The sequence below is a fragment of the Passer montanus genome, unplaced genomic scaffold (assembly GCF_014805655.1).
Source record: "Passer montanus isolate IOZ18808 unplaced genomic scaffold, ASM1480565v1 scaffold16, whole genome shotgun sequence".
In the NCBI taxonomy this organism is placed as follows: domain Eukaryota; kingdom Metazoa; phylum Chordata; class Aves; order Passeriformes; family Passeridae; genus Passer; species Passer montanus.
The window spans coordinates 11,431,840-11,451,042 of NW_024363160.1; the positions used below are offsets into that span (position 1 = coordinate 11,431,840).

Here is a 19,203-nt window from a genome sequence, read left to right on the forward strand (position 1 = left end):
AAGTGCCAGATCTAACAGAAATCAGGAGGTCAAATGGAGCATGTGAGATATTAGAAGACAAGGCAAGAGCAAGGTGATCTTGAGCTTTATGTGTTTTGGCTGGCCTGACACCTTAGAAAAATTCGGATAAATTCTTCCCTGAGTGCATATTGTTGAATATGTAGGACTATAGACTTAAAAATTTTAGATGCTGACAACTGCAGCATGAAGTTGATCTTGGGGCTTAGTATTTCCTGTAGTGATTACAATGTTTTGCTGTGTTTATTTCTCCTGATTCTGGGACTTAATTTCTTGTGCTTCTGCTGCTACAAAGACCGTGATCTTCAGTAGTTCCTGACACACCCCAACTCTCAAAAAAATTTCCCAAAACCAAACCTCAAAAAACTCACCCACCCTCGGCCGCAGCATAATGGGGAGATTCTTGCACCTCAGAACTTCATTTTTTGCCTTGTAAGACATTTACAGACAATCCTTATTTGCTTTGAGCCATATAATTTTATTTTTCCTTATCTGCCTGCTTATTAGTTTTCTAAATCTAATACTCTCACACTACTGTAAAACATAATTGTTTTCATACCTTCTGCCATTATTGCCTACTTTGATGTTGGGCTTGTATTTTCAACATCATTATATGGATCTTTGGTGTCTTCTCCTTCATGTTATGTGGTTCAAGTTTCTGCTTCCTCTTCTTGTCAAAAGAAGTTCTTTTCATTTGAGAAGTGGTTTTCCTGTCGCTTTCTGGCCTCTAGGGAGGCAGTGGCTGTGTAATTTAATTTTACCAGAGTGTTCCTTTTTTTAATTCCAGTTGAATTTTTAACCTACTGATTTCAGCTTGTTTCTAACTTTGTCTGATTAGAACACATTTGTCATCTCACTAAGCATAGAATACTCTAATTTTCCAGTGATCTCTATGTTTAACCTTTTCAGCTGTGCCTAACCTTCATAATCTGTGTCATTTTCCCCCCTTCTCATTATTGGCTAGAGAACAGTGTTACTTGTAGCTGTTTTCCACTAAAGGTGCTTTAACTACTTAATTAAAAAATTCAGTGTTAAGAGTCTAGAAGCTGTTTTATGCTTCTTACAGCTCTGTGTTCCTATGCATGCTATGAAAATAACGTGGCACTGGAGTAATTTGCAAGGAGCACAGCTTTCATCTCAGTCTTTGACTTAGGAAAGAACTGCTTTTTAATGAAACTTATCTACAACTCAGAACTGTTGGTCTTGAAGCAAAAGTATGAAAAAAGAGATTTCGTAGTCCTTGGTTATAGGTATTTGTGTATGTAGCTCACTAAACTGGCTCTAGTGAATACTTTAAATAATTCTGGTAATTAAGGCAGATTCCCAGTTTTGTTAAGTTCAACTGCATTGTTTGGAAAAAGTTCCTTTAATGAAGCTTATCTACAACTCAGAACTGTTGGTCTTGAAGCAAAAGTATGAAAAAATGAGAGATTTCGTAGTCCTTGGTTATAACTATTTGTGTATGTAGCTCACTAAACTGACTCTAGTGAATACTTTAAGTAATTCTGGTAATTAAGGCAGGTTCCCAGTTTTGTTAAGTTTGACTGCATTGTTTGGAAAAAGTTCTAGCTTTACTGTTTGGGTGACTTGTAAAACATTTTTATGCTTACGGGCTTTGTTATTTTAAGTTATCACTGATTAGAAAAAAAACATCAATAAGAAAACCAAAACAAAAAAAAATAAAAACCAACCCAAAATTGGGCTTTGTTACTTTAAGTTATCACTGATTAAAAAAAAAACATCAATAAGAAAACCAAAACAAAAAAATAAAAACCAGCCCAAAACCTGGGACTTGATTGTTTAAAATTCTTTCCTAGGATCCTGACAAAACTTCTGGAGGTTTCTGATGATCCGCAGGTGCTGGCTGTAGCTGCTCATGATGTGGGAGAATATGTACGACACTATCCCCGTGGGAAACGGTAGGAATATGCCAGTATGTTGTTATCCTAGAAGGTAGCTGGAGTGTGTGCTGTGCCTGTGGCATTTCTGCTTATTTATATTAAAATATGCTACAGAGGGATTGCAGGTTATGCTTAAGTTTTATTTATTGGGAAGATGAGGAAACACAAACTAGATCAGATGAGAAACTGCAAACTGGATCTTTGACTTAATAGATTTCAATGTCTCTTAACCATGAAGAGAACCATTGTTTTAAGTAAGTATTGAATACAGTGTTTAGACAAAAGCAGAAGCCAGCCAGCAGAAGAAATTGGAAGAGCTATCAAGAGTTTAATCAACATATAATTTTTCCTCTTTGTAACTAATTGGACTATAATTATTGGACTTGGGATAGATATAGATTATTCCAACAATGCTAAAGACTGTTTTGTGACTTAAGACTACAGAGAAGTTTTTTCCACAAACAATTGCTTGGTTTAGAAGAGTAGAAGAATTGAGGTGTCCTAAATACTTTTGTTTCTGTTAAGTGTTTATTGTGATGCGCAGTGATGCGCAGATTCAGTTGCCACTCTTCCATTTAAGCATGTTTTAGCTACACAAATACACATTTTGGTGAAAGCTTTCATGTTCATTGTAAACTTAAATTCCTGTTGAAATACACACAGACATTGCTATATTTTCCTACTTTAAAAACCTGTGAGAAAGATGTTTACTGAATAATTGCACTTCTAAGGTAGAGACCATTGAAGCAGAAAAAAGCCTTTGGTTTTTGTTCATCACTCACACAGAGGGACATGTGACTTAATTTTTGTAGCAAAGAAGCAGTCTGTTCCTGGTTTCTGCGCAAGGTTTAATGGATGTCATGGTATAACCCAGCTGGCAATTCAGGGTTCATATAGCTGCTTGCTCTCTCTCCACAGCAGGATGAAGGAAGAGAGATAAAAGTACAAGTGAAGAAGACTATGGGTTGAATAAAGACAATTTAATAGGTAAAGCAAAATAGGGAATTAATTCACTGCTTACCACAGGCATGCAGGTGTTCATCCATCCCAGGGAAAGCAGGTCTTCATCATGCATAATGGGTACTTGGAAAGACAAGCACCATCATTTTGAATGGTCCCCCCTTCCTCTTCCTTCTCCCAGTTTTATGTGCTGAGCATGTTGCCATATGGTATAGAATATCCCTTTGGTCAGCTGCCATGGCTATGTCCTGTCCCAAGTCCTTGTGCAGCCCCAGCCCCCTTGCTGGTGGGGTGAGGAGCAGAGGAGGCCTTGGTGCAGTGCAAATGCTGCTCCACAATAATGAGATCAACACTGGTTTTAGTACAAAGAGGAAAATTACCTCAGCTAAAAAAAGCCAGTTCAATAGATAAGATGAGAACAGTCTTCTAGCCTTGTTGGGAATTTCATGAACACTTCAGACTACTGTCTTGACAGTAGTAGAATCACAGACAACAGACTGAAACTTCAGGCCATATGTATGCTAGGAAGATTTGTTGACTCCAGAAATACTCACAGCCCTTGTAGTCTTGTAAGAACTGAAATGATATTTTGAAGAAAAGGCAAGATATCCTTCAGTAAGGTGAAAACTGACAGTGCTGCAAGTGGCAAAGCTGGAGGACTGGCTAATGCTGGTTGTTCTTGCTTTGAACTGCTCTTTATATGAAATAATTTTATTACACGTTTGCCATGATCTTTAAACAGTTTGTGTGCATTTACGTGAATGCGTGGGCTAGGATGGCTTTGTGGTTTTTGGACCAAAACTCTGAAAGCAGAAGAGTGGATAAACAGGACCTGTATCCTTCTATCTGTAGCTGGGAAAATATATAGTTGTTAGGACTACAGCTCCACTTAGCTCCCAGGCTGTTAAGCCTATTCAGCAATGTGCCAGCCTTCAAAAGAAGCGGTCATCAGCAAATAAAAAGTGTCCTAGATACTGTTCTAACCCACACTGTTATCTCAAATTCTAATACTTTAGCTGCTTTCTGTTTACAGTCTTGGCTTATTTAGCTTTATGTTCAATTGAACAAACTGAAGTGCCTCAATCTCTTTCTTTTAAATAATTTAATTTGTAATCCAATGTATTCTTACCAAATATGACTTCAGCAATTTTGGAACTAACTGAAATCTTAAAATACCTATGGATGTGTCCATTCCAGCATAATAATCAATTTCTGATGGTTTTTTGATACATGGTTGTGTACTGCTCCCACTCGTGATTGATATTTCACACTCTGATTGCTCACGACTCACCTTCAGGAATGGATACAGTTCCTTGGTTTAGAAGAGTAGAAGAATTGAGGTGTCCTTGTCCTAAATACTTTTGTTTCTGTTAAGTGTTTATTGTGGACTCCTAACTGGATCATCCTTTAGCCTTGGAAGGTTGCAGAGATGAATTGGATACTAAAACCACTTGAGTTCACCTGCTGGGCACAGTGGACACCTAGAACTGCAGTTCTGGCTAATCTTTCCCTTTGTCTGACAAAAGAAATGCTTATTAACAAGATACTGTGTTTTTTCATGGCTGTTCTCCAATGCTTAAATAATTTTAAGTTGCTTTCGAAATTACACATTGTGGATGAAAATGTTGAGACAGTAGCACTGTGGGCTTCTCATGAGGTTCACAAAGATTTTGAGAGTATATTTTATACATCTCTATTTTCCGTTGCTTCCTGTCACTAAAAATAAATGCAGACCGCCAGCACAGATTCCATGTGGCCCACAGGTTATTGTATGTATGATCAACACTTAGAATTTCTTGAATGCTATGAATGTGGGCTTTGTGTTTTACATATATGGACACCTAGAGCCATTCTCTTTCTTAGCTCGGGATTCAGAAAAAAGCTTGTATTGCCTTTTTCACCCTGGCTTTAAGGTTAGTAGTGTGGTTTTCAGATTTGTTTTCTGCTATAACGGTCTAAATTGTATTCATTTGTCTTTATCTGCTCTGATTCTTTCTCCCTCTGAAATGGGTCATGTTAAACCCTGAATCTTCAGCATCCAGAGACCTTTTTGAAATGACACTATTTTGGCTTAGTGCAGTGATGTTATGGGGAGCAGTCACTGCAGAAGATGTGCATGTGTAACTGTTCCGCTGGGCTCTATTACTTCTGTAAAATACGCAGCAGTTGAGGAGAGAGGAAACTAAATATAGTGTTTTGGACATGTTTGGAACTTGAAGGAACATGATTCACTGTGAACCTTCTTCACTGTTTAGACCTTTGGGTTAAGGCCATGGCTGGGAAGTGATTTGTACCTGTAGGCAGCATTATGCAAGAATGATAATGCTGTTCTTCAACTCCTCATGTTTTCAGCCATAATTTCAGTAATGTATTGTCATCTGAAAGAGCCTATTACCATTTGTGATTATAGGCTTTTAACCTTTCATTCTGGTTTTTGCATTCTTCTAGCATAAGGAAGCTTTTGAGTTTAATGCCTTTTTCACATCCTTTCACTTCCTGAAAATCCAGGTTTAAGTCAGTCCTTTAATGGAGAAAAAAATATTGTTTGTGTTTCATACTCTTGCCTTTGTGTTGCAGTGGTTTTATATTTAACTCATTAAAAAGGTGAGGCTGCATAAGGCAGGCATAAAGGTTTTTTTGAAACTCTTACATTGCTAACAACTTCTTGAATTCTTGGCAAGAATTTTCCAGCTTGAAACAATTGCACTTTTCTGAATCCATTCCTGCTTTATGAAACAAATGTTTGAATATTATTAGGAAATAATATTCCCTGTGGTCTTAAGGATAGTTTTGACTGAGTTCTAAAATGAAATTGAAAATTCTCTTTTTCATCTCTTCATGCTATGTCTTCATATCTCTTCTGTAGTTTACAAAAATACCTTGTGTTGTGCAGCAGCAATGCATTAATCTGGCCATGAGAAGAGCAGTATTACATGCAGCTAGCTAATGTGAGCTTAGAATGGTAGGACAACATCAGGTTAAGCCTCTAAAGCAAATGACAGTGTCTTCACAGGATAGCATGTTAAACTACTAAATGAGAGAACTGATGTAAAAAACCATAGGAAAGTCAGTGAGTAAATCAACTTGTGTATTCCTTGCAAATTCTCTCCAAACTTACTGTTATGACAGACTGAAATGCTGCATGTGAAGTCATCTGGATGGTGATACTTTTTCAGGTTTTAAGTGTGTTGCCTTCTGCTGATTTTATTAAGAAATAATGTATTCATGTCATGCAATACAAGGTTTCATCAGTATTTCATGGGATGTGGTATAGCTGTTAAAAAGCTAAGGCTGACTGTGGTGGTGAAGTTTGTAGTGAAAGGTGCAGCTGAAGCATATCATTTTTCTGAGAATGGAACCTTAACAGCCAGTTCTGTATCTTGTGCAGGAGTAGCTGTGGCTCTAGTACAGTTTGAATCTCAAAAAGCACTATATGTATGAGGTGGGTGATTTAATAGATGTTGGTGTGGTTACAAGCATTCTTCTGTATTTAGACAGTGCCAGAAGAGATTGAGGTTTTATTCTTGCAAAAAATGGAGTCACCTAATTATCATGCATTTATGGGGTGGAGGACACTACCTTTCCTACCTAACAAATGATAGTGCTGTACCCTGAAAACCCTTTTCTAGAGCTGTGTAAAGTAAATAACCCTTTCTGAAAAGGGTTTGTTTTGTGATTATTTATTTCAAAGTAGCAAACAGGAGTCCAGTATAAACACTCTCTGTTGTGAATTCTTAAAAAAGCTTTTCTTAAAAAAATCAGTAGTTATTACAGAAGATAATATGTATTTGTAACATGTCAGGTGAGATGTGTGTCTTGCCAAATAAGTAATTTTAATAAAATCAATATTATATAATTTAAACTTAGCCTCTTAATGCCTTGGATGGGAAGTGGTTGGATAGGATAGCTACCCAGAATTGAAAGTAATGTCAAAAAACTTGCTCCTTTCCTGTTTTTCAGAGTGATTGAACAGCTTGGTGGCAAGCAGCTGGTCATGAACCACATGCATCACGAAGACCAGCAAGTTCGTTATAATGCACTGCTGGCTGTGCAGAAGCTGATGGTTCACAACTGGTATGTGAAAATTATTTAACATACTAATAACCATGAGCAATCTTTGTTGTGGAGACAGGATTCAAGACAGTAGATTTCTTTTAGGGGAGAAATAACATTTTTGTGTCTTAAGACAGCAGTTTTTAAACAGCAGAATAATATGATGCTTATGGTAAGAACTTAGTTTTTCTGTGTATTTTGGAAAATGATATAGGAGGTAGTTGATTTGAGTAGCTTCCTTACATGGTTGAATGTCACAAGTAATTCACTTGAACAATGTATTTTAGCTTAGTTTGGGTATTAGAAAAAGGTTCTTCATCCAGAGGGTGATTGGGCACTGGAACAAGCTCCCAAGGGAATTGGTCACAGCCAGTTTGGAGTGTTTGGACAATGCTTTCAGACACTTGGTATGACTCTTGGGCTGGCCCTGTGCAAGGCCGGGAGCTGGACTCAATGGTTCTTGTGGTTCCTTTCCAAGTCAGGATATTCTGTAATGATTCTATGAATTTATTTGAGCTGTGTGTAGAGTAGCAGAAGTTTATGGGCTGATTGAGTAGTTCTCAAATAACCCTGAAGTTCTTGGCAAATTATGCTGCAGAACTTGCTGGTGTGTGATGCTGCCTTTCCAACAGCACACAGGACCTTTGTAGGGAAGCACTGAAGGCCTGAAGCTCTGAAAAGCAGTGTTCATGAAGCAACTTTGGATAAGTAGCCAAACTAATTAGGTATGCTAAGCATAAAGCATGGAGAGTTAAAAATACTAATTAGGAGTTTTTAATCGGGTTATTAATTATGAGTGCACCAGAGCTCATATTTTCAGTCTGGCATTGCCTTAAAGGAAGATAAAATACAGGAATACATCTGAGTATATTGGAACGTAAGTGTTGAGATACAAAAGACTAATTTAATTTTGAATTTAAAGAACATTTATTTCTGAAAAGCTTAGTGTTTGGACATATCTATAACTTCTGTTAATTTTCTCACCTATGACAGAATGTGAACTTTTTGAAAGGCTGAGCTGGGATGATGCTAGCAGTGTGAAAGTGGTAGGGGAACAAGGTCTACCAAGCCCCTTCTGACAGGTTAAGTCACCTTTTTTTCTGTGACAGGCTGGCTAAGTAGACAAAAATCTTCCATTGTCTCTCTGCAGTGCATCATAGGTAAAACAAAACTAAATTTCTCCCTTCCCTTCTGAGCAATATGGGTTTTAACTCTCATGCATGTTATATTAATTTTATCCTACTCCCTCCCTCACATGCTGTGGGAACCTTCTATAAAAGAGAAACATGTGTTCAAATACCCTACTAGGAAAAATCCAGCTAATACTCTCCACCTGTAATGAGTACTTGGATTAATCACATGGAATTTCTGAGTGTGTGGAGATGGAGTCTAAACACATAGTCATATTCAATACAATTTTTGATCATTGTTGGATATTGTGCTCCTCCCTGCTTCTCAGTTTAATACATTGCTTTTATCACTATGCTTTTGTGATACTTTTGAAACATTCTGAGTATTACAAACCAGCTGCTACTAAATAGAGATTACAGCATGGAAAGTTTAGTTACTGATACTACCTTCTGCAGTAGGGATGGGCTTTATTTCATGTGTGTTCTGATGTCTTGAAAATCTGGTAGGAAGACCTTTGGTCTTTCTCCAGCACAAACCTCGCTGGTAGGAAAAGTTTTCCTGAATGCCAAGCCTGGCTTTTTCTCACTTTCAGTGAGAGACTACTACTTGTAAAAACATCACATCTGGTCTTCTAGATTTGTTTTGGTTTTTTAATGGTATGAACATTTCTGTGCCTGCTTTTCACAGTTTGTGAACCTTTAGACTTGAGACTGAGGGGGAGATGGCAAAAGTACCTAGTTTCAGATCTTCAGAGGTGTCAGTAAAAAGAATCTGTGCAAGTTAGTGCCACTTCCAGATTCACATTGTCATCTCTGAAGGGAATGTTTTCTTGTTAAATTCATAGTGGAACAAGCCTCTGGGACACATTGTCCTTGGCTCTTACTTGCCAAAGTAGTCTTCCCTCTGGCATGGACTTACAGCTTAAGTAAAGGAAATGACACACTGTTTGTATGTGGGAAGCTAGATCTGTCTTTGTGTAGATCTGGCTTTTGATGAGTGTTGGGAGCTCTTCTGTTTCATTCCTGTCTCTTCTCACCACACAAGCTGAGTCCCCTGACTGCCACACACTGTGATTTAAGTGCCTACTTACTAAGCTTTGCATTGGCATATGTTATTCAGCAACTTCAAGGTTATGTTTCCCTTGCTCTTCAGAGCTGGGGAAACAATAAACATTTTTCCTCTTGCTTCCACTTATTCTGGAATTACAGTTATTTCACTCAAAGCAATTGTGTTTTTTTCCTTGAGTTTAACTGGCACAGAACAATTTGGCATTACTGCCTGTGACACGTGTGACAGAGATAGTCAGGGTTTACTGAAGGTTTACTGAGAGAAAGATTAGAAAATAAAGCTTTGCTCTGCCACAGTGAGGCTTGGTGCAAGTGCTGTGCCTGGAGCTAACAGAGTAAGGAAAACTTGTGATACTTGGACTGAGGGTGTGCCATGGGGCAGCTCAAATAGTATTCTGCCTAAAACACAGCTGTATCATTCGACTGTTAGCTTAACTTAGAGACAATTAACTCCTAAGTAATTTGAGTAGTTCATTACAGGCTGCTCAGCTGGCTTTCCCTTAGGGGTTTTTAAGTCAGGGATTAATGGGGGGAAATCAGACTGTCAGGCATTCTCTTAAATGGTGAAGCTATGTTGGCAAAAGCAATAGCTGCTGTCAGCTTTTCAGATGAGATAAGTTCAAGTGAAATATTCCAGTTACATTTGCATGTTAAATGATCATGCACTTGATGAAGCGAGGAGCAAAATTATCTTTTTAGCATCACTTACTGCCTGTACATGGGAATTAATCCTGAGTTTCAATCTGCCTTGAATTGTGTTAGTCATGGCACCCCATGCTGATAGTAAGAACCTGTGTAGTGGGTTGACCCTGGGTGTATGCACCCACCAAAGCTACTGTATTGCTCTCCTCATGTCTGGACGGGGGAGAGAAAATACAATGAAGGATTCCTCAGTTGAGATAAGGACCAGGAGATACCACCTACCAAATACTGTCACAGGCAAAACAGTCTCAAATTAGAGATAATTAATTTAATTTATTAGTAACAAAACCAGAGCAAGATAGTGAGAAGCAAATATGACCTTAAAAACGCCCTCTCTCCACCCCTGCCTCCTTCCAAACTCTACCTCCTCACCTAGGGCTGCAGGTAGATGGAATGGGCATAATGGCCAGTTTGTCACACATTTTCTCCCATTGGTTAGGGAGAGGAATACTTTCCCTGCTCCATAATGGGGTCCCTGCCATGAGAGTTAGAGAAGTTCATGGAGAACTAACATGAGTCAATCCCATGGGCAACAGCCATCCCCAAACTACTGCAACATGGGTCACTCTTCTGCGGGGTGCAGTCCTTCAAGAACAGGCTGCTCCAACATGTGTCCCTACACAGGGACACAAGTCCTGCCAGGAAACCTGCTCCAGTATGGGCTTCTCTCTCCATGGATCTGCAGATCCTTGTCAGGACCTTGCTCCAGCACAGGCTCTTCTCAGACATTCACCTGCTTGGGCATGGGGCTCCTGACCTCCTCCTTGATACCTCCTTCTGAACATGGAGAGTATGAGTGTGTTGGCAGGTGCTAAACAGTGGGAGTTAGGATGTGTCACTTGAGCGTGATCAAGTATGGTATGGAAGTGGAATTCATAAAGGGCATACTGAATGAAGCAACAAATTGGACAAGCTTTGAATACACAGCATGTTCATACATGGTTTTCTAAATGCACAGCCCAGACAAAATTACTTGCTCTCCATCTTTTAAAATGAGGAATTTTGCAGGGAGATGGTAAAAAGTCTGAAACTGCCTAGGGTTTGCAATATGCTATATTTAGAAACTGTTACTCTACAGATAACTTCTGTACAAATGCCTGCATTTGGCAGTGAGAAGTGCAGGGTGTAGTGGTTGTTAACTGGCAGCCAAAAAGTTTGCACCCACCCTCACCCCTTATTTTTTCCCTTGTCCCAACACTGAGGTATGGAATGCTTAATGGAGTAGTAGGCTTAAATCTAGGAAACAATACCTGCAGGATAATGACATCCACTATATTTATTTCTCCTGGTTCTTAGCCTTCATTATTGCTACAATTCCCTTTCAGTAGTTAACAGAAGTTAACTAAATGAAAAGCTTCAGAAGATAGTGTCTCTGATAAAAATTAATCTTAAGAGACAGTTCCTAGCTAGAATGAGACAATTTAAGCAAAAATCCAATGAATTACAGGCACACTTGATGTCTAGTAGAGTGTTCCATCTTTTTATTTGTACATAAATATGTATTCTTGAAAAACTTCATTCCATGTAGGTGTAGAGGCTGTGTTTTTTATTTGGCATATGCTCTCTGGGATTCACACTATGCTCATGTTTTCTGTCATGAGATCTCTACTCTTTGCAGAAACACTTTAATATTTCTAGAACTCATGTTAGCATGGAAGATATCAGACATTCTGCTCAGTTTGCATTTTCTTTTTTCAAAGAAATTGCTCGTTTTCATGAACCATGCTGAAAAACATGTCACCAAGGAAGTAACTTTTTGATAATTTACTTCTGATTAGTGTTCTTTAAAAACTTAATTTCCTGATAGGAAAATTCAGTGAAACACTTGATGTTGGTCATTATTGCATAAAAAGCTCTTAAGTGTTGTAAGCAAAAAAGTTCTTTGTGGTAACTAAATCTTCTGTTTAAATATAAAACTGTTTTCAAACCACATTGCAAGGTTTAGTCAAGTGGGTTTTTTTAAATTCACAGAATGGCTCTGTGTGTTAGTTCATAGCATATCTTAAAAGTGAAAAATGGCTTGTGCTTTGTCTCTGTGATAGGCACACATTGAATTGGATTTCACAGTTTATTTTCTTTTAAAATCAAATGCTTAAGTAATAGCTTTGTTATAAGAGCTCATTGATGTGCTGCTTCTTCATAGCTTGTATGTGAAGTTGTGAACTGGAAGTCTAGAATAACTTTTAAAGATTGGACAAAACCAGGGAAACTGCTGAGAGGAAAGGAGGTTCTTGTAATGTCTCAGTTTGAAGACTCGCATGAATGCCGCATTTCGTGTCATAAGGAGGGCTTTAAACCATGCTATGAGTAATGTTTTCAGTAATCATGATAATCTGTAGATTGTCTATTAGTATTACTGCATTCAGCTGAAGAACGGGCTCTTTGGAGCACAAAGCACCTCTCATGTAATGTTCATAATCCTTCTGTACAACCATTCAGACTGTTTAGTTTTTATGTGCACAGCAGAATGTTGAGCATCTCTTTTCTGTGAGTAATTAAACAGAAACAATGTCCTAGATTTGGTTTATCTTGGCAGTTGGCTTTTGTTCTATTTGTTTGTATAAAGGGGAATATGTTAAACTAAGTATTGAGAATTGCAGAGATGTTTGCAGTATCTTTTCTGTCTTGAGATCCACAGCCACATTTATAGGTCAAGGAGATACAGGGTGAAAATCACCATGATTCCACTAGAAAAGATAATTTATAAAAGTCTTCAGTTTGATGTGTTGGAGGCCCAAGCTGTTTGACCAAAGTGGCTTTAATTCTGCTATGTAGGTTTGTTTTTTGTTTTTGTTGTTGGTTTGTGATGACTTGCCTTCAAAACTACTCATGGTAGGCATTGATATAACAGACACATATTTTATATTCTGTAATGCCTTCTTTAAATTGGAGTATTTAATATTGCATAAATCCACTGAGTCAAAGAAGAAAATTTGTGTTCAGTAAACAAATGACACAAGAGAACAGCAGTTCTCCAGTGGTAGCACTCCAGCTCTGGCTGTCTTCCCAGCCCAGCTCTCTAGGAAGATGTCTCTGTTTGCTACTTTACTACTTTTATAACTGTTGTCCTCCTGTTTACTTCTGTGAAGATGATGATATTGAGGAGTACATAATGTGTATATATTTTTTTTTCTAATATACTGTATATAGAAAAGATATATAAAAATGTGCAGCATTTTGGATCCAGCAGTAAGACAGGTTAATATTACATATCAAGAACCAAATATTGACATCACTCCAGGTTTGATTTGAACCTAGTTTCTTTATTTTCTTTCCTGGCTTCTGTGACTGTGTCTCTGTGGGGAGGCAAATGCACCTGTGGTGGCCCCTGTGGAGCTCCACTTGCCTTTCTCCCAGCCACCACCAGTGTTAATGTGACACTGCAGTAACCATGTTCAAGGGAGCTTAATTGCAGAAAGCAATTCACTGCAATTCACTTGGGAGTTAAATGAACAAAAAGTGCTCTCACCAGGATACCCTGAGTGCCATGTGAGAAACAGGCCTACACAGCTGGAATGGGTTAAAGGGTGGGTGCTGCAGCTCTGCCTCCCATTGGATTAGATGGAGGCTAGACAGATGGTTCCAGCCTTGTCATGGTGTTGCCACTTCATGTGTACTGCTCAGAGGTTCCAGGGATGGCTAATCTGTGGAGTGTAACACTTACAAGACAATGTTTTCATGGGTTAGTTTAGCCTGCTTAGAATTGGGAGTACATCAATTGTGTAATTCAAATACCTACTTGTAAAGCCTCAATAAATTAGTGAAATTGGCTATCTCTTTCTAGTCTAACAACTTCTCTCCAGGTTACTAGACCTCTAGCAGAAATGCAACATAAGGCTGGCAAAACTGATCAGTTTGTTCAAACTATTCTATCTGCTGCCTGTCCTGTGAACTTGTTTAACTATTTGTCATATCTTTATGTTTTGTCTGTAAACAGTGTATGTTGGCAATGTCTTTTGAATATATTGAGTCAAGTGGCAGATTTTTTGAAGGATTTCTTTAGAATTAGCTTTTCAATTTCATTTTCAAAAGTATGGGACTCTAGGCTTATGTTTAGATAGAGAAAAATAAAATCAATATTTTAATTTTGGTTTTTGTTGAAGAAAGGCATTCTGTTTCTTGGGAACCTCAGTCTGCTAAACTAAGGTAGAGATTGCAGATATTTAAGACTATCAAATATTTTTTGATAACTTCTTTAATAACCAGGATGCAAGAGTTAAATGTAAGAAAAGAGAAAATATGAAAATTTCATCCTTCCTTTATTCTGTGCTTCTTCTAATTTTCCTTTGCCCATTAATTTTCAGTGTCCTTTAAAGGACAGGTAAATCTGACTGCACTGGGATTTGGAGTATAACACTGAAAGTAACTATAAATATTTTTGATAATTTCTTTAATAACCAGGGTGCAAGAGTTAAATGTAAGAAAAGAGAAAATATGATAATTTCATCCTTCCTTTATTCTGTGCTTTATCTACTTTTCTTCCTTTTCCCATTAGTTTTCAGCCTCCTTTAAAGGACAGGTAAATCGGACTGTGCTGGCATTTGGAGTTATAACACTGAAAGTCGTACTACTTAAACTTCAAGGCTTGTTTCTTTTAACACATGGCCCCTAGGGATCTGTTGTGTGTGTCTTATAACTTTCCCTTCTATCATAGATTGTTTGTTGCTGACAATGATCTTTTAGTATATGGTATATATTAGTATAAAATTTGTGGATAGTGTCTCGTACTAGTTTGCAATCTCCTTATTCCATATTCATTGAGTTTACATGTTGGATCAGTTCTGTGTGCCTTTTCCTTAATAAGTTTTAAGCATTTGTTTCAGTTATGACATTTAAGTATATCTCTGCTTCAAGGTGTCAGTGGCTCTCATGACAAACAAAAACTGATTAAATTAAACAAAGGAAGAAACAAATTAGAATAAGAATTTGAGATAAAATGAATTAATATATTCATCTGTAAGATTCCTTTTCTTCTTGGAAAAAGCTCTTTGGGAACAGCAGAAAATGTGTGTCTAAAAAGAGGCCTCAAAAAGGGGGAAATTTCTATGTGGAAGGACTCTCACTTGGTTGTTCTAGTAAGACTGGAAAGATTAATTTGTAAATGGAAATTACTTATGCTTCCCTGTCAGACTTTTGGGTGACCAGGGAAGTGAAAGTGTGTGGTGTTTCCAGTCTTGTTGGTCTGAGCTTTAATTGAGAAATGGAAGATTTTATAACTAGTCTTAGAAGTGGTGTACTACAGTTGCACATTTGAAGCTTTTCTGGAGTGCAGAGATAATATTTTTTGTTCTTGTAAATTTATGGTGAATCAGTTGTTTCATGTTTGAATGCTGTTATGTGCAAATGCAAACTTGTTTGCACTAGGTTCATCTGCTTTTAATAAGGATGGTTTTGTGTTGAAAGAAATAAGAAGATGGCTAAATCTGATCTTTTTATAAAGGCCTTTCTGTTATAATGTGAGGAAAATGGTTTAAAATACCTTGTAGTGGTCCAATTCTTGGGCTTATAGCTGGCAAAAAAAAAAGAAAAAAAAGTAAGTCTAAGACCTACTTCATTACTTTCCACTGTAGCATGCACCACAAATCTCAGATGCTATTTTGATTATTTTATTAACTGATTTCTTATCTTATGACCAGATCCATCCTTTCATCATATATGCTCGTATAGTGCAATGTATTGAATGCTTGCATTCTTACAGGTGACTTTAATTTTGTGAGGTAAATATAATTTTAAAATCCCTGTTTTTCTCTTAAGATTTAACTAAGTATCAATGCAGGATAAAGTCTTAGACCCTTAATTTGTAAAGCATGGGGATGGATACTTACGTCCAACTTATGAGTGAAGTTTGGAGCTTACAGTGCTTCTTAACCTCCTAATGGGATGAAATACCAGTATTTATAAAATGTATTTGAATCTTTTTATTCTTTTAATATGTATTTTAGCACAGGGAGAACAGGGTCCTGCTTAACATTTTGGAGCAGGTCCAGAGGTGACCTATGAAGCTGATTTAGAGGCATGGAAGACCTGTTCTGTGAGGAAAAGCTCTGAGCTGGGATTGTTAAGCCTGGACAAGAGAAATCTCTGGGGAGATGGTAGGACACCTGTACAGTAGCTAAAGGAGGCCTACAGGAAGGCTGGAGAGGGCCTTCTCACAAGGCCAAGGGAGGATGGCTGTGAAATAAAACAGGGCTGAGTTAGATTAGGTATTAGAAACAAGTATTTTCTGTGGGCGTGGTGAGACACTGGAAGAGGTTTCCCAGAGAATCTGTAGATGCCCCATCCTGTGGAGTATTCAAGGCCAGGTTGGAGGGGGCTCTCAGCAACCTGGTGTAGTGGAAGATGTCCCTGTCCCTGGCACAGGGTTTGGAATCAGATGATTTAAGATCCCTTCCAATCCAAACCGTTCTAGGATTCCATGTTCATCTAATCTAGACCATGCAATAATTTGTCCTGGGTTAATCAGTGACTCTCAAATGGAAGTCATAACCAAACAGAAAATAAAGTGATCCTTCTAACGGCTTGTAATGCAAACTTTTTGCATTTCACTGGCCCCTTGGTGGTGGCTAAAGAGGTGATGGGGTAGAAACACTATGGGATTTTTACTTGGATTTGCAGCATGACAATGTAGAGATGTCGCTGCAGGTACTCATTCTGTATGGGGAAATGGGATGAGAGCTTTTCCTTGACCCTGGGCTTAAGCCTTACACCTACAAAAGGTTTTGTAGGGAAGATACTGTTCTACTTATTGTGGAAGTTGAACATGTCTCTGAAGGCACTAAGTACCTACAGAATGTGCTGCTGCTCTGCTGCCTTGGAGATTTTTGCTGACTGCACTGCACTCTAGTGGGGTTTTTAGAAAGCCTTGGCCATGCATCTAAAACAGCGTAAGCTTTGAAATAGTTGTAGTGTTGTGGATGATTAGCTTGATTGATTTTCCCACTTTGAAGTAATAGGGTGGGAATTTCACATCCAATATGGTTCATTTGCTTTAAGAATAAATAATGTTGTGGGCTTGTAGTATGATGAGCAGAGCCATGTATGCAGCAAGTGTCGGTTGGTTTCAAGGCTGGATGTCAGAGAAGAATACTAGAATCGGTACATGCACATAGGCATGAAACAAATGAAAAAAAGACAACCAAAAACATAGAGGGAGCAGAAAGAGGTTTGATGAGTGTGGAAGCTCTTCCATAGTTGCTGGCTGTGTTTTTGGATCACTGTCAAATTTTGTTTTGCTGGTACAGTTTTGAGTCCTGCAAAACCACAGGAGAGCAGCTCATTTCCTTCTTTGCCAGCAGGAGCCTCTAGTCTGAGGGTGATAACCTGTCACGAGCAGGAGTTGTATCTATTAAGTGGAGCCCAAGCATTAAAACACTGTGATTTTACAGCAACACCTGATGAAGCTGTAAATGAAGGTGCTAAACCATGACATATGGTTCAGCATACAAATTATGTTATTTTCTTTGCTAGAGGTGTTTGAAGTTAATGTTGTATAGGAACTTTTTGCTTTTCTGGATGCTTAATGTTAAAACTGAGAAAAGTACTGTTGGGTGTTGCAGTTGAGGTACTGAACTTCATTGTGCAATAGGAATTGCAATGCATGAGGGATAACTGTTCACTAGGACACTAAGCTGAAAACTAGTTTTGGAAATATGCAAAAAACCTGATCTTTTAAATTTATTTTTTAATAAAGCAAAAGCACATACTCTTGAGTTATATGGGGGTTTTTTTGAGACTTCTTTCTGAACATAATTGCTTTGAGATGCTTCTAGTGCTTAACCTGTGTAGGTTGAAATATCTGTGTAGTGAGAAAGCACAGTACTAAGTGTATGATCAGCAGTAGAAAAAGAACGCCTACATTTCATGAGTCCTGAAACCTCTCTTTCACTTGATACAGTGGTACAATTATTGTATTTTCTGTGACAAGCAGCAACCCAGGTACTATTATTAAAGACCGCTTTCAGCTTTTTTGTGGGTCTTTTTTGTGAAGTGTTGATCTGCTTTCACAAGAGAGAGTGAAGGACAGTAATGTTCAGAAGAACTGTGCAGTATTTTTTCATGGGATTTAGACACTGCTGCTCAGGGCAAGTGCCAGTAACCTGGGAGATGTTCCAGTGTTGAGAGGAGAGATAGAAAGTAAGTGGCTTAGTCACCTCAAAGTGCAGGTGAGGAAAACACTTTAAAGGAGATGTTGGTATACAGTGGGCCTGGATTGATTATACTTTTATTTTTCTCAACTTGAATATGTAGTTATTGAGTGTCTATTTGCTTGCCTGTTGTATTGCCAGTGTGTGCTCCTGCAGCTGGGTTGTTGAAAGGGGAACTTCTAAATATTTTGCCATGGTGTCTAAAATATGTATTTAACAAGCAAAATTTATCTGCTTCATGGGTATTCTCTGTCAGTTGTTAGGGCTTCTAAATATTCCCATTGGGCTCCTTCCTTTTCTAGACAGCTTTGTTATGTTTGATTTGTACTTTAGTTTCATAAGGCAGATGATGGATGCTTGGGTATGCTCAATGTTGCTACAGTTGACTGGAAGATTAATTATTAATTACTTGAGGGATTAATTCTGAACTTAAAGCTCTTTCTTCTTTATACACTTTGTAATTCCCACCACTGTTGCAGTCCCCACCCTCCAGAACATTTCTTAATCAAATTTTTTGTTGTATTTCAGGGAATACCTTGGGAAGCAGTTGCAGTCAGAACAACCTCAGACGGCCACCGCACGGAGCTAAACACTTCCATCAGTTCATGCAGTTTGTGCTTACAACTACTGTGTGTTTCTCTTTAAATGAATACAAAGGAAATTCTGAAATCACATGCTCTTTGTCTGCTACGGGTGCATAAACATTCCAACTTTCCTCTAGTGTTGTTGGCTTACTAAAAATTTGTTTGTTCAGCTAGTTCTGATTATGCCTATTAGCTTCTTGTACTATCCTGAATGTATATGAAGAAATGTGGCTAATATATTGCATTTGTTTTATGTATTTATTCTCATAATAAAGACTATTATTAAAGGATATCCGTTCCATAATGGATATTATAATTACCCTAGAAAAATTGTTCTTTTCTTTTAGTGGCTTATCAGTGTTGTCACTTTCTAAGAAAAGTAAGTTGTCCCCTTATGTCTCAGACAAATTAATAAAGCATTGACTTAGTGCAGTAGCCTAAGAAATATTGATTATCCATACTAAAATATATACCAGGTCTCAAAATAGTGTTAAAATTGTAAATTTTTTGGTTTGGTTCGGTTTGGTTTTTTTGTTTGTTTGTTTGGGTTTTTTGTTTGTTTGTTTGGTTTTGTTTTTTTTTGGGGGGGGGGGTGGGGTGGGGTAGTTCTCTTGTTAGAAACTACATTAAAAGATCTGGAAAT

General features: G+C 37.9%; 1 protein-coding gene across 3 annotated transcripts in view; it reads left to right on the forward strand.

Annotated features, from left to right (window-relative positions):
* The window catches only part of ATP6V1H (ATPase H+ transporting V1 subunit H), a 49,165-nt gene extending 30,170 nt beyond the window's left edge, over positions 1-18,995 (forward strand). For 2 of the 3 annotated variants that reach the window (XM_039702912.1, XM_039702913.1), the window contains 3 exons: positions 1,836-1,937; positions 6,840-6,953; positions 18,505-18,648. In XM_039702912.1, coding sequence (XP_039558846.1) covers positions 1,836-1,937; positions 6,840-6,953; positions 18,505-18,565 — 277 coding nt within the window. In that variant the 3' untranslated portion in view covers positions 18,566-18,648. Of the gene's footprint in view, positions 1-1,835; positions 1,938-6,839; positions 6,954-18,504 lie in introns of all 3 variants that reach the window. The other variant, XM_039702911.1, reaches the window with a different exon arrangement.
* The last annotated feature ends 208 nt before the right edge of the window (positions 18,996-19,203 follow it).